Consider the following 16,058-nt stretch of genomic DNA (forward strand, 5'->3'; position numbering starts at 1 on the left):
AAGACGCATGCAAGTTTAATTTTCTTCAATGGGGAAATTATGGTGAAGCACTGGAAAACGCACATTTAGAAAACACAAACAATAGCTTTATCTTCTGTCTGTTTTTAGACTATGGTGACTTTAGATGAAGCTGGCGATGATGATGAAGAGAAGGCGGATGAAGAGCAAACTGAGAAAATCTCAACATCTGCCAAACACAAACCTGATGATGACACAGGTATGTTATTCTGTCAATGTATACTTCAATTCATCAGCATGTCCCATAGACTGTATAAATAATGGATGTAGGTACTGTGACATCACCCTATGGTTTTTTCAGACTACCGTTTCCTTGAGTTCAGCATTTCAGAAGTTGCCGATATTTGGATACGAGGTTGGAGCAAGTGATGCACCGATCCGACTTTTTCAGTACCGATACCGATGCTGGGGCCTTACGTATCGGTCGATACCCGATACCGATCCGATATCATTGTTGATTTAGGCTACAAACCTTAACAAGATGAACACACTAAAGGCATCGGGTGTGACTACACCTTTCTTTCCTGAGACGAAATATAACAAGATTAAACAACTTAATGCAGTGAACTATTAAACAAATTAATGCAATGAACCATTTATTTGTTACAGAAGTAAACAACTGTGCAACAGCAGCAATAAAATACAAATGTTGCAGCTGAAACTGAATTGGGTGAACATAGGAACAGTAATCATACACACAGTAACCAAATATTAAAACAAATAGTAGTACACTAGAAAGGCAGCAAAGGAGAGGAAATCTTCCTTCCTGTGTCTGTCAGTTGGTTTAGTGATTTATTTCTGAGGTTTATCTATTAAAGCTGGATTCTGTTTGATATTTGCAGTTTGATTTTTTTCTATAAAAAGAGAACAGTTAACAAAAAAGGATGAGCTGCATCAGACCATAGTGTTATTTTTCTCTTACATCCTTTCCTGCATTCTGAGCGAAAAACTCATCTATCCCACTGTCCATCTTTGTGTTTCTTCTTTAAGCCAGCAGAGGGCAGCACAGTCCGCTGATGTGCAGGTCCCCCTCTGTATGATTCAGTAGGCTGTTTCAGTCCATTACACTGCCAGAGGGGGGGTTTACACATGAACACAAGACATTGCAAACTGCCATCGAGCTAGCTAGCGTGCTAAGGGTGAAATACCTCCATATAGCAGACCCTTTCACTTGCTTGCGGCACGCAACTCGCGGCGTACACGCGGCATGAGGCACGGAATTCACACGGTCACACGTGCCGTATGACGTAGCCCGTGTCACAAAGATATAAAGAGGAAGGATCGGTCTTACGGATCAGCTGCTTTTACAGATACCTGATCTAGCTATAATGTTGATATCACGGCTGATATCCAATCCTAATATCGGATCGGTGCATCCCTAGTAGGAACTGTGGAGGAGTGTTTTGGAGCCAGCCTCAAGTGGCCATTTGATGAACTGCAGTTTTTGGTACTTCCACCATGGCTTAATTTTTCAGCCTCCGAGGTTGCCGCTTGGCATGTCCTTCTGTGTAGAAAAAGGGTGTACGCACATTGTGAACCCGCCTTTGTCTTTACTTGACTTTAGATCAGGTTTTTGGGATATGGGATATGAATTGTTGTATGTCTCAACTTCTAAAACTCTATGAAAAATATTAAGAAATACATACATAATAGTAGAATAAATGCCATAAAAGTGTGTTGACACAGATCAAGACACAGGTTAAAGTGCAGCCACAATTTGGTAATAAAGACATTTTTAAAGCTACAGTAATTTTTAAAGCTACAGTAATGTTTTTTAAACTCCGCTTCGTTTCCGTTTCATTTGCCTGTAGCGTGCGTATGCGTAATGACGTGAGGCATTACGTGGTATCAGATTGGTCATAGGCTGTACTTGCCGATATCGCATTTTACGCAGTATCGGAGTCATTTCCGATACTAGTATCGGTACAATTCTATTTAAAACTTCTAACGGGAGTTAATGCTCTTTTTTTTTTTGGTTCAGTTTTAGAGGAAAGTATGAACTTTGTGACAGTAGATGAGGTGGGAGAGGTGGAAGAAGAGGAGGAAAAGGAAGTGTTAAAAACCAGGACACGAGGACGAGCCAAGAAGAGAACCAGACAGACCCCTGGTAAGACAAAAACACAGTATTGATATCTTTTATACAGTTCTGTTGTTACATGAAATCTAATCTCTGGAAAATGTAAAATTATATATAAATGGCAATTTTTGGCTTCACATTTTTCCAATGATGGAGTTCTAAAACATGAAATTTAGTTTCAGAGTCTTATTAGAAGTTTCCCTTTCATTTGTTTGCCCAACCAATTCATTGTCTTTTACCACAGTGAGAAAATCTACCAGAGGGAAAACAGTGGCTGCAAAAGACGAGAGAGAAGAAAATGAACCAGCTGGCACTGATGTACTGCCTCCCACTTCACTCGATGGCTCCTCGTCACTGGACAAAGATCCGTCTATGTTGTCAAGTGACAGCCAGCCTAAGATCCAGAAGATGGAGGTGAAGGAGGCATCAGGGAGCCCAGCAGACATCACTGAACACCCTGAAAACCAGACACTGGAGGGATGTGTGGAGGAAGGAGAGGAGAAGGAAAAGTGGAGCAGGGCAGACACTAAAGGTACAGAGAGCTGAAAGAATGATGTCCAAGGCCATTTCCATACTAACAGAAAAATGTCATTCCTCAGTCTAAGTGTACCATCTATAAAGTCCGTCTTTGAACTGGAACTAGTGAATTATTGGCATTTTTGCCAAATAACTTTGAGATATCAACCAAAATAAAACATTACAAAGTAGTATTAAAAAGGGTCTCCAGTGAAACGATATCTACATTCAATCCTTTTGGCACGGGGGGTCTCTGAACCTGGACCAATATCGACATTCCGCCGGATCAGCATATTTTCTGATTCTCGCCGGTGTCCCTCGTGTGGAACTCACATTCTTGCAGCAGCAGCTACAACCTGTATAGTCTGTGATGTGGTGATGTGTATATGAAGGTGTTGGCAGTTCAGCGTGAGGAGATACCACCGAAACATCCCAAAGTATGACTATAGAGTCCACCAGGAATGAGTCCTAAAACCTGGAAATGAGTTAGCATTTTACCACTCCTGGTTCCCTCGTCTCAAAGTCAATGGTTTTTTGGTTAGATGCCTGAAATGCGGTCAGTGGTTAACACAAGCTTAAGACTTTAACGTGGTGTTCTACGATATAAAATACATCTGTAGATACTAGGGGTGTGCCATATCATCTTGTTCATGATAATACCGGTATATTTTTTAGTACATGAAAAATTCATATCACGATGCTTGTGATATTTTGGCTTGTTGACATATGATGTCACATTGTTACCCATGGCAACAACAAGCATGGCTGAAAGCGAAATTATTACAGGCTGCGGTGGTTCCAAAAAGAGGAGCAGCTTCAGTAGTGTGGAATAAACTGTGGCGTCCTGAATGTTTTATGAACAGCCCCGGACTTCTCAGATTCTTATAGTGGTACTTTATACTACGTACCACTCCATTCACAGTATGGGTATCAAATGAAGTCTGTTGGCACTGGTATTGTCCTTTGTAAACAATGCCTAGCCTCAGTAGCGATTATCAAAACTGTTGCAGATTAATAATCACATTTCTGACAATTGAGAAAGTGATTAATTGTTTTGGCTCTACCTACTTCACAGTGTGCATCAAGAAGACATGACATGTCTGAGTTGAAATAAATTAAAAATGGTCTCTCTCTGTCTCTTCTTTAGTTGTGGGTAAAGGAAGGAGGAGGAAGGAGCCTGGCGGACCTGAAGCAAAGCGATCTCGTTCTCAGTCTCCGTCTGTCGCTGCTAACGTCAAACTGCCGCCATTCAAACCCAGCAATCCTCTTGGTGAGACACACACACACACACACACACACACACTTTATTTAAAAACTTAAGCAGGAAGAAGTTTTGTCACACTTTCCATCTGTGTCACTGTCTCCCTCTTCAGGTCAAGAGTTTGTGGTTCCCAGATTAGGGTACTTCTGTAATCTCTGCTCTGCTTTCTACCTGAGTGAGAGCACCGCCAAGGACCTCCACTGCAGCAGCCAGGAGCATTACGACAACCTGCAGGTTAGAGGAGTACAGAGACGTCATTATCTGTATCTGTATTCTGGAAGTGGGCGTGGTTTGTACTGGACGTCATGTTGATTAGAACACCTCAAGGAAATCTCTTCAAATTTGGTACAAACGTAGTTTCAATGATGAACTGATTAGAATCTGGTGCTCATAGACGAAAGGTTAAGGTCATTGTGACCTTGTCCGTTTCATTCTTGTGAACGCAATATCTCAAGAACACCTTGAGAGAATTTCTTAAAATTTGGCACAAACATCCACTTTCTCCCAACAATGAACTGAGTAGAATTTGGTGGTCTTAGGTCAAAGGTCAAGGTCACTCTGACCTTGTCTGTCTCATTCTTGTGAACGTGATATTTCAAGAATTCATTGAGGGAATTTTCTTCAAAGTTGGCACAAAGGTCTTTTAGACTCAGTGATTAAGTGTTTAGAATTTGGTGGTCATAGGTCAGAGGTCAAGGTCACTGTGACCTCGTTCTTTTGAACACAATATCTCAAGAACACCTTGAGAAAGTTTCTTCAAATTTTGCACAAAAGTCTACTCCAACGATTAACTGATTAAAATTTGGTGGTCATAGGTCAACGTTTAAGGTCATTGTGACCTTGTCTGTTTCAATCTTGTGAGCATGATATTTCAAGAATTCCTTGAGGGAATTTTCCTCAAAGTTGGCACAAAGGTTTACTTAGACTCAATGATTTACTGTTTAGAATTAGGTGGTCGTAGGTCAAAGGTCAAGGTCACTGTGACCTCGTCCATCTCGTTCTTTTGAACCTAATATCTAAAGAACCCCTTGACGAAGTTACTCAATAACATCCCTAAAGCAGGTACATAAACATGAATATAAAAGTAAACATGTTGAACACACTTACATTGTGTCCTTCCTTTTCTGTTTTCAGAAACATTACCAGAATCTTCAACAGAAACCGTCAAGAAGTTCTACGCAAAGTTCTCAAGGCTCCATTTCTGATTGATCCCGACTTAGCTACTGATTTTTGTTGTTTTTTTGTGTGTGAAATGTGAAAAATGACTGCTGAAGGATTTAGTTCAGAAATCAGTGTAAATAATAAGCTGCATTGGTTGTAACTCATTTCTGTCTGGTGCATTTTTCATGTAAATGTGCGAATCATCTACCATAACACTTCATAAATATTTTTACCATATGTTGTCCCATCGGGATTCAAACTCCCTCCAGCTCCTCAGCATTGGTGCCTTGCTCTGCGAACAGTTGCACAGAATCATTTGTGTAAAACGAGGAAAAACCAGAATCATGAGTCGAGCGACATCATGAAGTCAGTAATGTTACATATTTGTAGGAGTGGAACTTTAAAAGATGCTACATGACCTAAAAATATACTTCAGTATTTATAGTACCAATTCATATTTTATTTTGGTGATTTTTGCTTAAAATGTGGATGTAAATTTGGCTTGTGATCTATAGTTAAAATTTTTCGAGGAAGCAATGGGACAGATGGAGGATATGGTCTTAATGACGGCACATAGTTGCTTCTGGCACACAGTGATAAAATAAATTATCTTCTCCTGGTCTCATTTTGGTGATAAAGGTATAATCTTAGAACACATTTAAATCTGATAACATTTTGTCATTTCTAATACAACATGTAGCACCGTTTGAAGGGTCATCTGTTACTTTAGGAGCCTAATAACTTGTTTTTAAAGTTGTATATATGAAGCCTAGAATTTGATCTTGCACATGACATATAAAGGTCAGATAAGTGTGAACAACGACTTTACAACAACTTTATTTGCCAGGGATGCAGAAATTCCCTTCACAGTTAGATCGGATGAGGAACTGAACTACAGTTTATGTAAGATGAACATTAGAGGAAAAAAATATTATTATGTCTCTTGATGACAGTGTGAAGTCAGAGTCTGATTCTTTATAGTTTTGGAGAAGAGTTTTCTTGTGAATATGTCATTGTTAATATAAATACAAATCTTGAGGATTATGTTTTGTGGTGTTTTTGTTTTCCTGTTTTGAAACTGAATCTCTTTAAATCCTGACAAATGTCTGACCTCAGAGTTCACAGTTTCGGGTGCCCTCTCTTTAAAGAGTACAAATGAGCCAAAGCTAGATGTAGTCATTGTTTGTTAGTGTGTAGTGATGGAAACATAAAGACTGATTTTATTTACGAATTTGACGTTGGTGAAAGTATTACCATGACTTGTGGACAAGAAAATGTAACAATAACGAGGTAACAGTTAAAACATGACTGTCAAGAACCATATATTCTCATAAAGACAAACCTGCTCTTCAAATTAACACACAGCAAAATAATTCTGGTCCGCCGCTTCAAAATAAAAGTGCTCACAATACTTAAGTCATTAAGGGCTGCAGATACTGATTATATCCATTATTGATAAATCTGAGTCAAATCTCAGTTGTTCAAGAAAAAGTGCTGACCAGTGTCCGAGAACTCAAGGAATTATTAGCGCCCACTGGCACGAGACTCTGTGGCTCGTTTTTAGCGTTAGAAATTAAATGCAGCCGTTTGGCAACTTCTGAAAAGTTTTGCGCGTGATTTATTGTCGAAATGAGGTCTTGCTAGATTTAACGTTAAAAAGTGTTAAATCGACACACGTTCAGTGGCGTCTCTTCCTCAGCCTCACCTGGTGTCACCTCCTCTAGTGCTCCTGCTGTCTAATATAAATGCATTTATTTTATTATGTTTGGGGTTTTTTAATATCTGACATGAAATGTGAGCCAGTTTGAATAATTCTCACTGCTAGACACTTTATACAAAAAAAAAAATATATATATATATATATATATATATATATATATATTTTTATTTTTTTATTTTTTTTTTCAAAAATGAAAATTCAGCCATTACAGGCCCATTTCCACCGCAGGAACTTCGGGGTAATTTTATGGCTCAGCTCCTCCCGTAAGGGATAATGTATAGTGAGCCGGTGACTGTTGAAAAATAACTCTCGACAGGGGAATGGAAACCCGACGTGCAGCGGAAGGGAGTTATTTTTCAACTATCACTGGCTCAATATAGAGGAAATCGCTTTGTTGTTTATAAATACTTATGAGTAGAAAACCAGCAGAGTTTAGATATCTCACATTTTTCACGTCACTATATCACCGTTTAGACTAATGTGATGTTTGTAAAGTCTATAAACACAATGATTGAACAAACATTACTATTTCTGTGTGCACGTTTTGTAATTAATAACATGGTTATCGTAGATTAACTGGGCTAACCGTTAGCTGTTAGTCCCGTTAGCGGTGTCTGTAATAACTCAGTAACTCAAACGGTCTGTGAAAAAAATATTTTTTCCAGTGGATATCTTAGTTACAACATGATTGAGCTAGCAAAGCAGTTTTGTGTTGCTATGTGTGGTATTTATTCAGTTTTGGGAAATCACAATGTCTAGAAAGCATCAGTGGCTGCCGCTGACAGGGACAGTTAACAGCAGCATCAAAGCTAACATCAGGATGTCATCTGTTAAAAGCCTCCCGTTGTCGGATACGACATGAAACTACTCCAGTTAGCTCAATTATGTTGTAACTAAGACATCCGCTGGAAGAAATATTTTTTTCACGAACCGTGACCAGAGTTATTACAGACACCGCTAACGGCGTCCCTACACCCCCACGTCGCCCGGTCAAAATAGTCACATCCAGAGCCCAGTAACTTTACAGGAACCTTCCTCCTACTCCGCTCTCTCAGTGGAGACACGGCGGTTGAGAGGGCCGAGCGAGAGGACGTTGAACAACTGGTCTTGATACCTTATTTTGAGTTGGTGTATGCTTGGACATTGCTGGAGCTCCACATTCGAACTTAACGCCACATGTTGAAATACAAAGACTGTTCCTGGTTGTACGCACACTATGTGTTTTTGAAATTAAATAATCCCCTTAAATCATAATCCCCTTTTGGTCACTGAACATCCATCCAGTCATTTTCATCTGCTTCATCTGTTTATCCGGACGAAGGAGCAGCAGCTCTACTCCGAGCTCTCTCAGGATGTCCGAGCTCCTCACCCTATCTCTAAGGCTGAGCCCAGACACCCCACTGAGGAAACTCATTTCGGCCACTTGTATCCACGATGTCGTTCTTTCGGTCACTACCCAGAGCTCATGACCATAGGTGAGTTGGGACGTAGATGGACCAGTAAATCGAAAGCTTTGCCTTCCAGCTCAGCTCCCTCTTCATGAGGCACACCTGTGTAGCAATGATCCTGTTGAATCAGCATCTTGATATGCCACACCTGTCAGATGGATTATTTCAGTGTTCATATAACGTGTACCGTAGAGTGTGTGCCCCACCAGCTGGAATGGGCATGGCGCACATGTGACCTAATGTGATTATAGAAATCATAAAATGTTGCACTTTGGCAAATGTACAAATACAAATGTAGTACATTTAAAGACAGTGAAATGCTGCACCATTGCTCACTCAGAAATATGAACATATAATCCCCAATATTAGGCTATAGGAATTACGTTCCATCAGTGCGACCAGTGACATCAGTGATAGAGATCATTAGTCATTGATACTACGTGTCTAAAGCTTCATACCGATTTTTAAAATTTAAATAATTAGACCTACACATTATGTGCAATAAACCTTTGGGAGCTGCTCTAGCAGACGGACAGTCTGATCCTTGTGCACAGTGTTATAAAAAATAATAAATATAAAAAGGACAGAGGTTTGATTCTGAGCTGAGGGTGAATTCTCGCTGTGTAGTATTTGAATGTAAAGACAAAAACTGATGTCCAAAGAAATGATTGATGTGCATAAATTCAGTAACTTAAGACAGTCCTGAGTAACAAACTAATATCCAGCAGGATTTAGACTGTGACAGACGGTAAATCTCCGCTAATGAATGCGCTGCAATACAAGCTTTGACACGGACTGAATGAATGAGGAAATGAAACAGCATGTAAGAGGGAGGAGACAGAGAAAAACTTAGGGTTTATTGAAGAAAACCTGTCAGCGAGCAGGTTAGGTTCACAGAGTCTGTTACCATGGTGACTGACTCAGAGTTTCAGTTACCTCTCTTTCTGGAACGGATAACTCAGAGTTTCCCTCATCTCAGGGTTAACTTACTCTGAGTTTTCACATTTCTGGAATACCCCTCAGTTGTAGCAGGAAGTACCACAGAAGCAGTTTTGGGTATTTTGCCAGGTGCTTAAATGTCTGTTTGTCTGAAGATGGGAGTGGTTCAAGCAAGTGGGCCAGAAGTGGGGGGGTGGGGAGTTAGGAAGGGGCCATTGGACTCCTCACTTTTACCCCTGGCCCGGGCGTTTAGTTAGACAGTGCTGGCAGGGTGGGTGCACTTGGGCCCATCCATCCATCCATCCATCCAACCATCCAACCATCTACTGTCTGAACAGTTTATCCTGCTCAGGTATACAGATGACACGTTGTCATGCTTCGCTGTTTCACTGCCAAGAAAGATCCTGTTCAACAGGACTTTGACAAGAACTTCATGTCTCATTGTCTGCAGAGGGGGAGGTGGTGCCATTTGATCCACTGAACTGATAAACCTATAGAGATGGCTGTTGAGTGATAACACTGTAGACGGTCAGAGTGCTGCCCTGCTCTCGCCAACAAGGAAACAGGAAAAATCCCAGTTGAAAAATATTTTGACTCAACCAGTAACTGTGCCTCCCCACTGAGGAGTGTGACGGTGTTATTTTAAAATAACTTTGTGCTTCTAATGATTCTGTCGACATGTGGCTTTTTTATTTCGTTGTTTTGGATCTGTTCCCCAGTTCAGTCGAATTTCCAGGCGAGGAACTATGAATGTGTATCATAAGGATAACAGCCACAGCACTTATTCTTCATCCTGTATTTGCCCATGGTTCTCATTTGCAGCTGGCAGGAGCTTCACCTGGGCCACGGGGCTGAAAGGTCAAGTTCTGTCACTTACCTCCAGTGGTATGACGAACGTTTTAGTTATCAGGTTTTTAAGTATTTTGAAATTTATAGGAATGCAGATCAAACGAAAAAAAGGCAAATTCAAAGCTAACTCATCATCAGACAAAGCCAGTGGGTTGTGAGATTGCATTTCGGCCAATGCCTTCCACTTCTCCACGTGGACTGTTCACCTGCTGTTCTAACGTGATTGGTCGATACTACTTGGACTACAATCAGAAACCAGAACACGTCCAACACCCAAATCTTCACCTACCTACCCAACAGACTGCACGACATACGTTCATGGGGAAAGTAATGTTATTAAAAAGTGTTTTTCGGTGTTGGGCAGTAACATGTTACTGCGTAGTAACTGCCACACTAAAACAAATTTTTGAAAGGCCTTCTATCATGACCTGCCTGAGGCACACCTCCATCCATTCATTCTTAAGGCTCATTTATGCTCAACATTAAATACGGATCCGGATACGGACGGAGCCTTCTGTCTGTGCTCCGCGTTCATTTCGTCCGTATTTCTGCATGTTTCCATAAAGCTTACGGATACGGACCAAACGGAGCAGTACCACCGGGAACCGTGGGGGCAGTGTTGCTGTCACTACCCGATACGTAGCTCTAGTGAGACACGAAGAAGAAATAACAATTAAATTTCTTTCATCAGCAGTACTAGAGAAAAGAATTCTCCATCCTCCAGTCGCGATGTATTTAACGGCCTCACTGACCACCGCCTCCTACAACGCTGCCTCTGTTTTTGTCTTTTATGCAAGAGGTACATTATCAATATCTCCTCCACAGTCGCCATGTTTGTTTTTGAGTTTGTTGTTGTCATAAACTTTTGACGCTGGGCTGCCCCCTGGTGGATATATTGGTTAACACCCATGCCAACGTAAAGGGCGCATGGAAGTATGTGGGCAGAAACGGACGTATACATTTTCATACGTAAAGGGAGCATAAATGAGCCTTTAACCGCTTATCCGATGGCGGGTCGTAGGGGCAGTAGGGTGAGCAAAGCACCCCAGACGTCCCTCTGCCCAGTGATGTTTTCCAGCTCCTCCTGGGGGACCCCAAAGTGTTCCAGACGAGATATGTAATCCCTCCAGCGAGTCCTGGGTCTGCCCTGGGGCCTCCTCCCAGGAGGCGCCCAGGAGGATCCTGATCAGATGCCCGAACCACCTCAACTGACCCCTTTCGATGTGCAGCAGCAACGTCTTTACTCCGAGCTCCTTCCAAAAGTTCAAGCTCCTCCCCCTATCTCTAAGGCTGAGCCCAGACACCCTTCAGAGGAAACCCTTTCGGCCACTTGCCTCATTCTTTCAGTCACTACCCAGAGCTCATGACCATAGGTGACCATAGATTTTGAGATAAGGTCCATGGCATAGGTAGAAGAGTACAATTGGCTCATAATATAGACCCTTTTTGGGCCAATGTCACAATGACGTCAGTTTGTTAGCTGGAGGCAAAACACAACTCTCCACCACAGGGCTGTAGGCTACATAGGAGTCTTAAAATGCCGTTGTCTTGTGTTAATGGGAGCCAGAATAAAAGGATCAGGTATACAGTCCTCACATGAGCTCTCTCCAGAAGCATCACTCACATGCCTGTTTCCTTTTATTGAAGATCATTTTTACCCTCTGCATCATCTCAACCATGAAGATGCTGGCTGTGCCTCTGTTTGTCTGTGCCATGATGGCTCTGACCAGAGCTGCTGGTGAGTATTATAAAGAGATAATTTTGTGTATAAAAAACGAAGGGATTTTATTGACTTGTCTTGAGATTAACCAAGTCAGTATGTCATATATGACATGTCACACTTTTCAAATCTTACAGAAGTGAAGCCCAATCAGGATCCTGCAGGTCAGTGGGTCTTGTTTTTTTTAAGGCAAAAAAAAAGACTCCAAACTGTTTAAATGTCAAGTATCTATCTTACTAACTAGGCATTAAAGCAAATTAAGGTGTTTCCCAAAATGCCAAAGTAGGCTATACCCGTAAAGTAAACTCTAAACCTGTTAGTGTGAAGAGGCCAGAATAGAGATGATGTGGTAGTATGATATGATCTTTTCATTTTGAATTTTTTGAAAACCTTTGTATCAACTTGGTCTTGTTTTTGTTTTGTTTTTTGGCAACACCATAATCTAATCCTGTCAATCATGTTGTACACCATAATTCTCTTGGTTTGTTTTCAGCTGAGCGCCACGAGGTCAAGAGGTCGACATGTTGTCCCAGCGATTGGTCTGAGATCCATGGTCGTTGTTTCCGCTATGTTCCAACAGCCATGTCTTGGGCTAAAGCCGAGGTAATCTAAATGACTTTGATTCCATGTTAAGTTTGTTTTGTTTGTGCTGACGAGCACTCTTCATTTATTGGCATCTTCCTCTGACTTATCTCTACTGTAGAAAAACTGTCAGTCCATTGGTGGAAACCTTGCATCAGTACATAGCCTAAAGGAGTACCAGAAGATTCAGAGGCTGATAGTGGCCGCCGGTCATCACCATCAATTGTCATGGATTGGCGGCACTGATGCACCAGGGGTATTTTTATTCATTAGTACACAAGATCTGATTTGACATGCATTTGATTCAAACTGTTTTTACTGACGTCATATTGTCTCCAGGAGGGTGTTTGGCTGTGGAGTGATGGTTCAGAATTTACCTATCTGCACCGGTCTGATGGACAGCCCGACAATCTAGGCCGAAAACAGCACTGTATACAAATGAACTTTGGAGGTAAATCAAATCTAAAAAATATCTAGTGGGAGATTAAAGTTGTAATATTTAACTGGAGGTTACCATGGGGACAGCAGTAACATCCTATGAGGTCAGTAACAGGGCAGGCAATGTTTTACAAAAGCCAAAAGTATTTCTTCTTTCACGTCTTTCATGCAATGTCAATGTCAGGCAAGTTCTCCTCAGTGATGACACAGGATTCACATACTGTACTGTATTTATGCAAAATAACTGCTTTGGAAATTTAACAGCTGACTACTAGTAACCTATGTTCAGTATCAGAATGCAACGATATCCTTAATTACGGCCCAGCGACCAACTGTGATTGTGTCTTGAGTTTAGCTGGCAACAATAAAAACACACAGGTCAATTCAGTATGAAGCCAAATAAAGACGAACACTGACTCATCAATTTGTAGATCTAAGCTACTTTAGGGTGTTTTCACATATAGTAGTTTTTAAATAAACCAAACTCAGTCCTCTTAAAGTGCACCAAAAAATGGACCAACAGAGAAGGGACTCGGTTCTTTTTGTGTTCATATCATCAGTTCATTTGAAAGAGGACTCGGGTCTCTTTCTGGTCAACCTCAGCTCTGATGGGGTCTCGTCTCACCGCACTGTGGTTATGAAGCGCCTCACTTTCACATGAACTTTAAATTGGACAAAAACCTTAGTGTCTTTGTGCTGTAGACTGTTGCCGTTTGATGTATTCGACATTCCACACCTGCAAAGATGCAGTATCTTTCGTGGATCAAACTACTCCTCATCCTTCGTCCTTGCAAGCGTTACAGGCCGACGTGGTTTTGTCTTTTTTTTTTCAAGCGTCCCAGTGCAACGGCATGTGATCTAGAGGGCTAAATAGCAAAGCAAACATGGAGATCCTGTTCACAGTGCACAGGTGGTGTAAGTACAGTTCTGAGTTGATCCGCATTTGCAAATTTGATCGTGATTGATCTCAAGTTTCATCTTCAATAAATACAACAGTAAAAACACTGAATGACTGTTGCAGAAAAAAAATCCCAACCAATATAAGAATGAATGACGAATAAATTCAAAACTGTTTGTGGATATTTTAAAGATGATTATTTCATATATAAGTGGTGCAAATGATAAACTGAGACATAAATCCATATTTTTTTGGATCAATAGCATCATCCCCAGCAAGCATTTTTTGGTTTAAAAACGTCTAATAGCCGTCTACATGAAGACCTGACGTCTAGGCTAAATCACAGCTGAATTTGGGCTGTCAGTGAAAAGTTGGTAGACGTCTAACCATAGCCAAAGTGTAGACGTCATCAATTATATGGCTATGTATAGACCATGTCCAAAAAAAATATCATACCGCACGCCATCTGCAATGGCGAAAATTACATTTAATCATTTTCAAAATTAAATCGGCTAGATTTGGGTTACATGTAGCTAGACTAAATCGGCGCTAAATATAGCCAATACGTTTAAATCACGACTATTGCTTGCTGGGTCAAGTCAGTATTTCATTATTTGTATTATGAATGCTTAAAACAGTAACCATAATGCCGACAGTACAACAGACGGTGGCAGACACAGTGTGTGCTGAGGTTTGTGTACAGAACAAGAATAAACGCCCCTGTGCTTTTTGTATTTACAGCAAAAAAGCGCTGGGATGACCTCAACTGTTTGAATCGTCTCCCGTTTGTCTGTGCCAGGAAAATGTGATGATTCCTGGGCCCACACGGAGATATGAAGAGCCGGTAAAGAGGAGAAACACTCGCCTGTGTTTGTGGCATCAGTGTTATATAGAAACCTGAAGGCTTCATATCTCTATCTTCTGTTTTTCTATCGCTGTAATGCTACTTAAGGAATGAAGCGACAAGTGACATATAAAGGAGATGGATTGTCTCTGAGGCCTTGTGCCTTTAATAAGAGCAGACTGAATGTGATATGACATTGATGCTTTTAGCACCTTTTTTTTCTCCCGGAAAATTAACTGTTCTTTCTTGTCTGACGCAAAATTAAAAGGCTCAAGCCATGAAACCTGCTGGTCTGTGAGTCTGTGTTTAATCTACTCATTTGCCCAACACCCAGCGAGCTTTACCGGTCACAACAGCTGCCTGTCATTTTTTTCCCCAATGGTATCTTTATTGATTTTCAAACAGCAGAAAACAAAGACATGCACATACCCACATCCAGTACGTGTACATACTGTACGCACCTACAAACACGCAAAAGAAAAAGACACTAGGATAAAATCTCAGTACAACCGTAGAGTATTTAACCCACCCCCACCCCAAAAGTATGAATTTAAAAAAGATAAAATAAACAGATACAATAAAAATAAAGATAAATTATAAAAATAATATTTTCCCAAATTTCAGCACAGTAAGACAGACTCTCTTATAAAGAACAGCAGTAGATTTAGATAGTTTGCGTTTAATATGTTCCATATGTCACTTCCAACATAGTTTATGAGATATAATCACTCCCAAAAATTTTGTTTCATATGTTCCTTCAATTTCAAAACCATTTTAAGTTCAGTTTTATTTAGCCCTAACACAACGGAACACCATGATTTTTTTTTTCATTTAGTGATAACTTATTAACAGCAAACCATTTTTTCAATTTCAATCAGTCAATTCAATTTAAATTTTTTGATCAATTCCCTTGTCCTCTCCTGAACAAAAGAAAATTGTATCATCAGCAAATGTTACAAATTTCAACATATTAGATACCTTACAAATGTCATTTAAATAGTGTACAAATAACTTGGGTCCCAATACCGAACTTTGTGGAACACCACAGGTTACTCCTCTAAGATGTGATTCAGCATTATTGATTTTAGAAACTAATATCTGTTATTTAAATAACTTCTTAACCAAGGGTATGTGACACCTCTTACACCATAGCGTTCACACGTCTGAAGAAGGAGGGAATGATCAATTGTGTCAAAATGCTTTACGTAAAACAATAAATACACCTACAGTGTGCTGTTTTTTTATCTGCTGCTGTTGCTATATTTTCCACAAAGTCCATCACCGCAATGTAGATCGACTACTCCTAAACCCATATTGATGGTCATACAGTAACTCATATTGCTCAGCAAAGTTGTCCAGTCTGTTTACAAATCATTTTTTACAAGTATTTTAGAAAATTAGCGTAGCAGTGACAGAGGTCTGTAATTTGATACCATGTGCTGGTCACTGTTTATGTAGATTGGAACTACTTTGGCAATTTTCAATTGACAACAATTAACAAGAAAGAAAGAAAAAACTTTGATAGATTTGATCTTTGCATAGGTTCACTTCCAGCGAATCCCCGGTGCTTCCAACATGTGGGTTAGG

General features: G+C 40.4%; 2 protein-coding genes across 4 annotated transcripts in view; both read left to right on the forward strand.

Moving 5' to 3' along the window:
• LOC117245811 (uncharacterized) overlaps positions 1–6,074 on the forward strand; it is a 40,219-nt gene extending 34,145 nt beyond the window's left edge. For all 3 annotated transcript variants that reach the window (XM_033609349.2, XM_033609353.2, XM_033609352.2), the window contains exons 30-35: positions 109–217; positions 2,000–2,125; positions 2,340–2,627; positions 3,759–3,881; positions 3,985–4,106; positions 5,007–6,074. In XM_033609349.2, the coding sequence (XP_033465240.2) occupies positions 109–217; positions 2,000–2,125; positions 2,340–2,627; positions 3,759–3,881; positions 3,985–4,106; positions 5,007–5,081 (843 nt within the window). In that variant the 3' untranslated portion in view covers positions 5,082–6,074. The remainder of the gene's footprint in view (positions 1–108; positions 218–1,999; positions 2,126–2,339; positions 2,628–3,758; positions 3,882–3,984; positions 4,107–5,006) is intronic.
• A 5,592-nt stretch (positions 6,075–11,666) lies between these two features.
• On the forward strand, positions 11,667–14,753 carry LOC117246439 (ladderlectin-like). The gene is made up of 6 exons (XM_078164768.1): positions 11,667–11,727; positions 11,851–11,873; positions 12,208–12,312; positions 12,413–12,547; positions 12,631–12,742; positions 14,369–14,753. The coding sequence occupies exons 1-6, from the start codon at positions 11,667–11,669 to the stop codon at positions 14,434–14,436; spliced, it is 504 nt and encodes a 167-aa protein (XP_078020894.1). The 3' UTR covers positions 14,437–14,753.
• Positions 14,754–16,058: the final 1,305 nt, after the last annotated feature.

This window comes from Epinephelus lanceolatus, chromosome 22 (genome assembly GCF_041903045.1).
Source record: "Epinephelus lanceolatus isolate andai-2023 chromosome 22, ASM4190304v1, whole genome shotgun sequence".
NCBI classification, from domain to species: Eukaryota; Metazoa; Chordata; class Actinopteri; order Perciformes; family Serranidae; genus Epinephelus; species Epinephelus lanceolatus.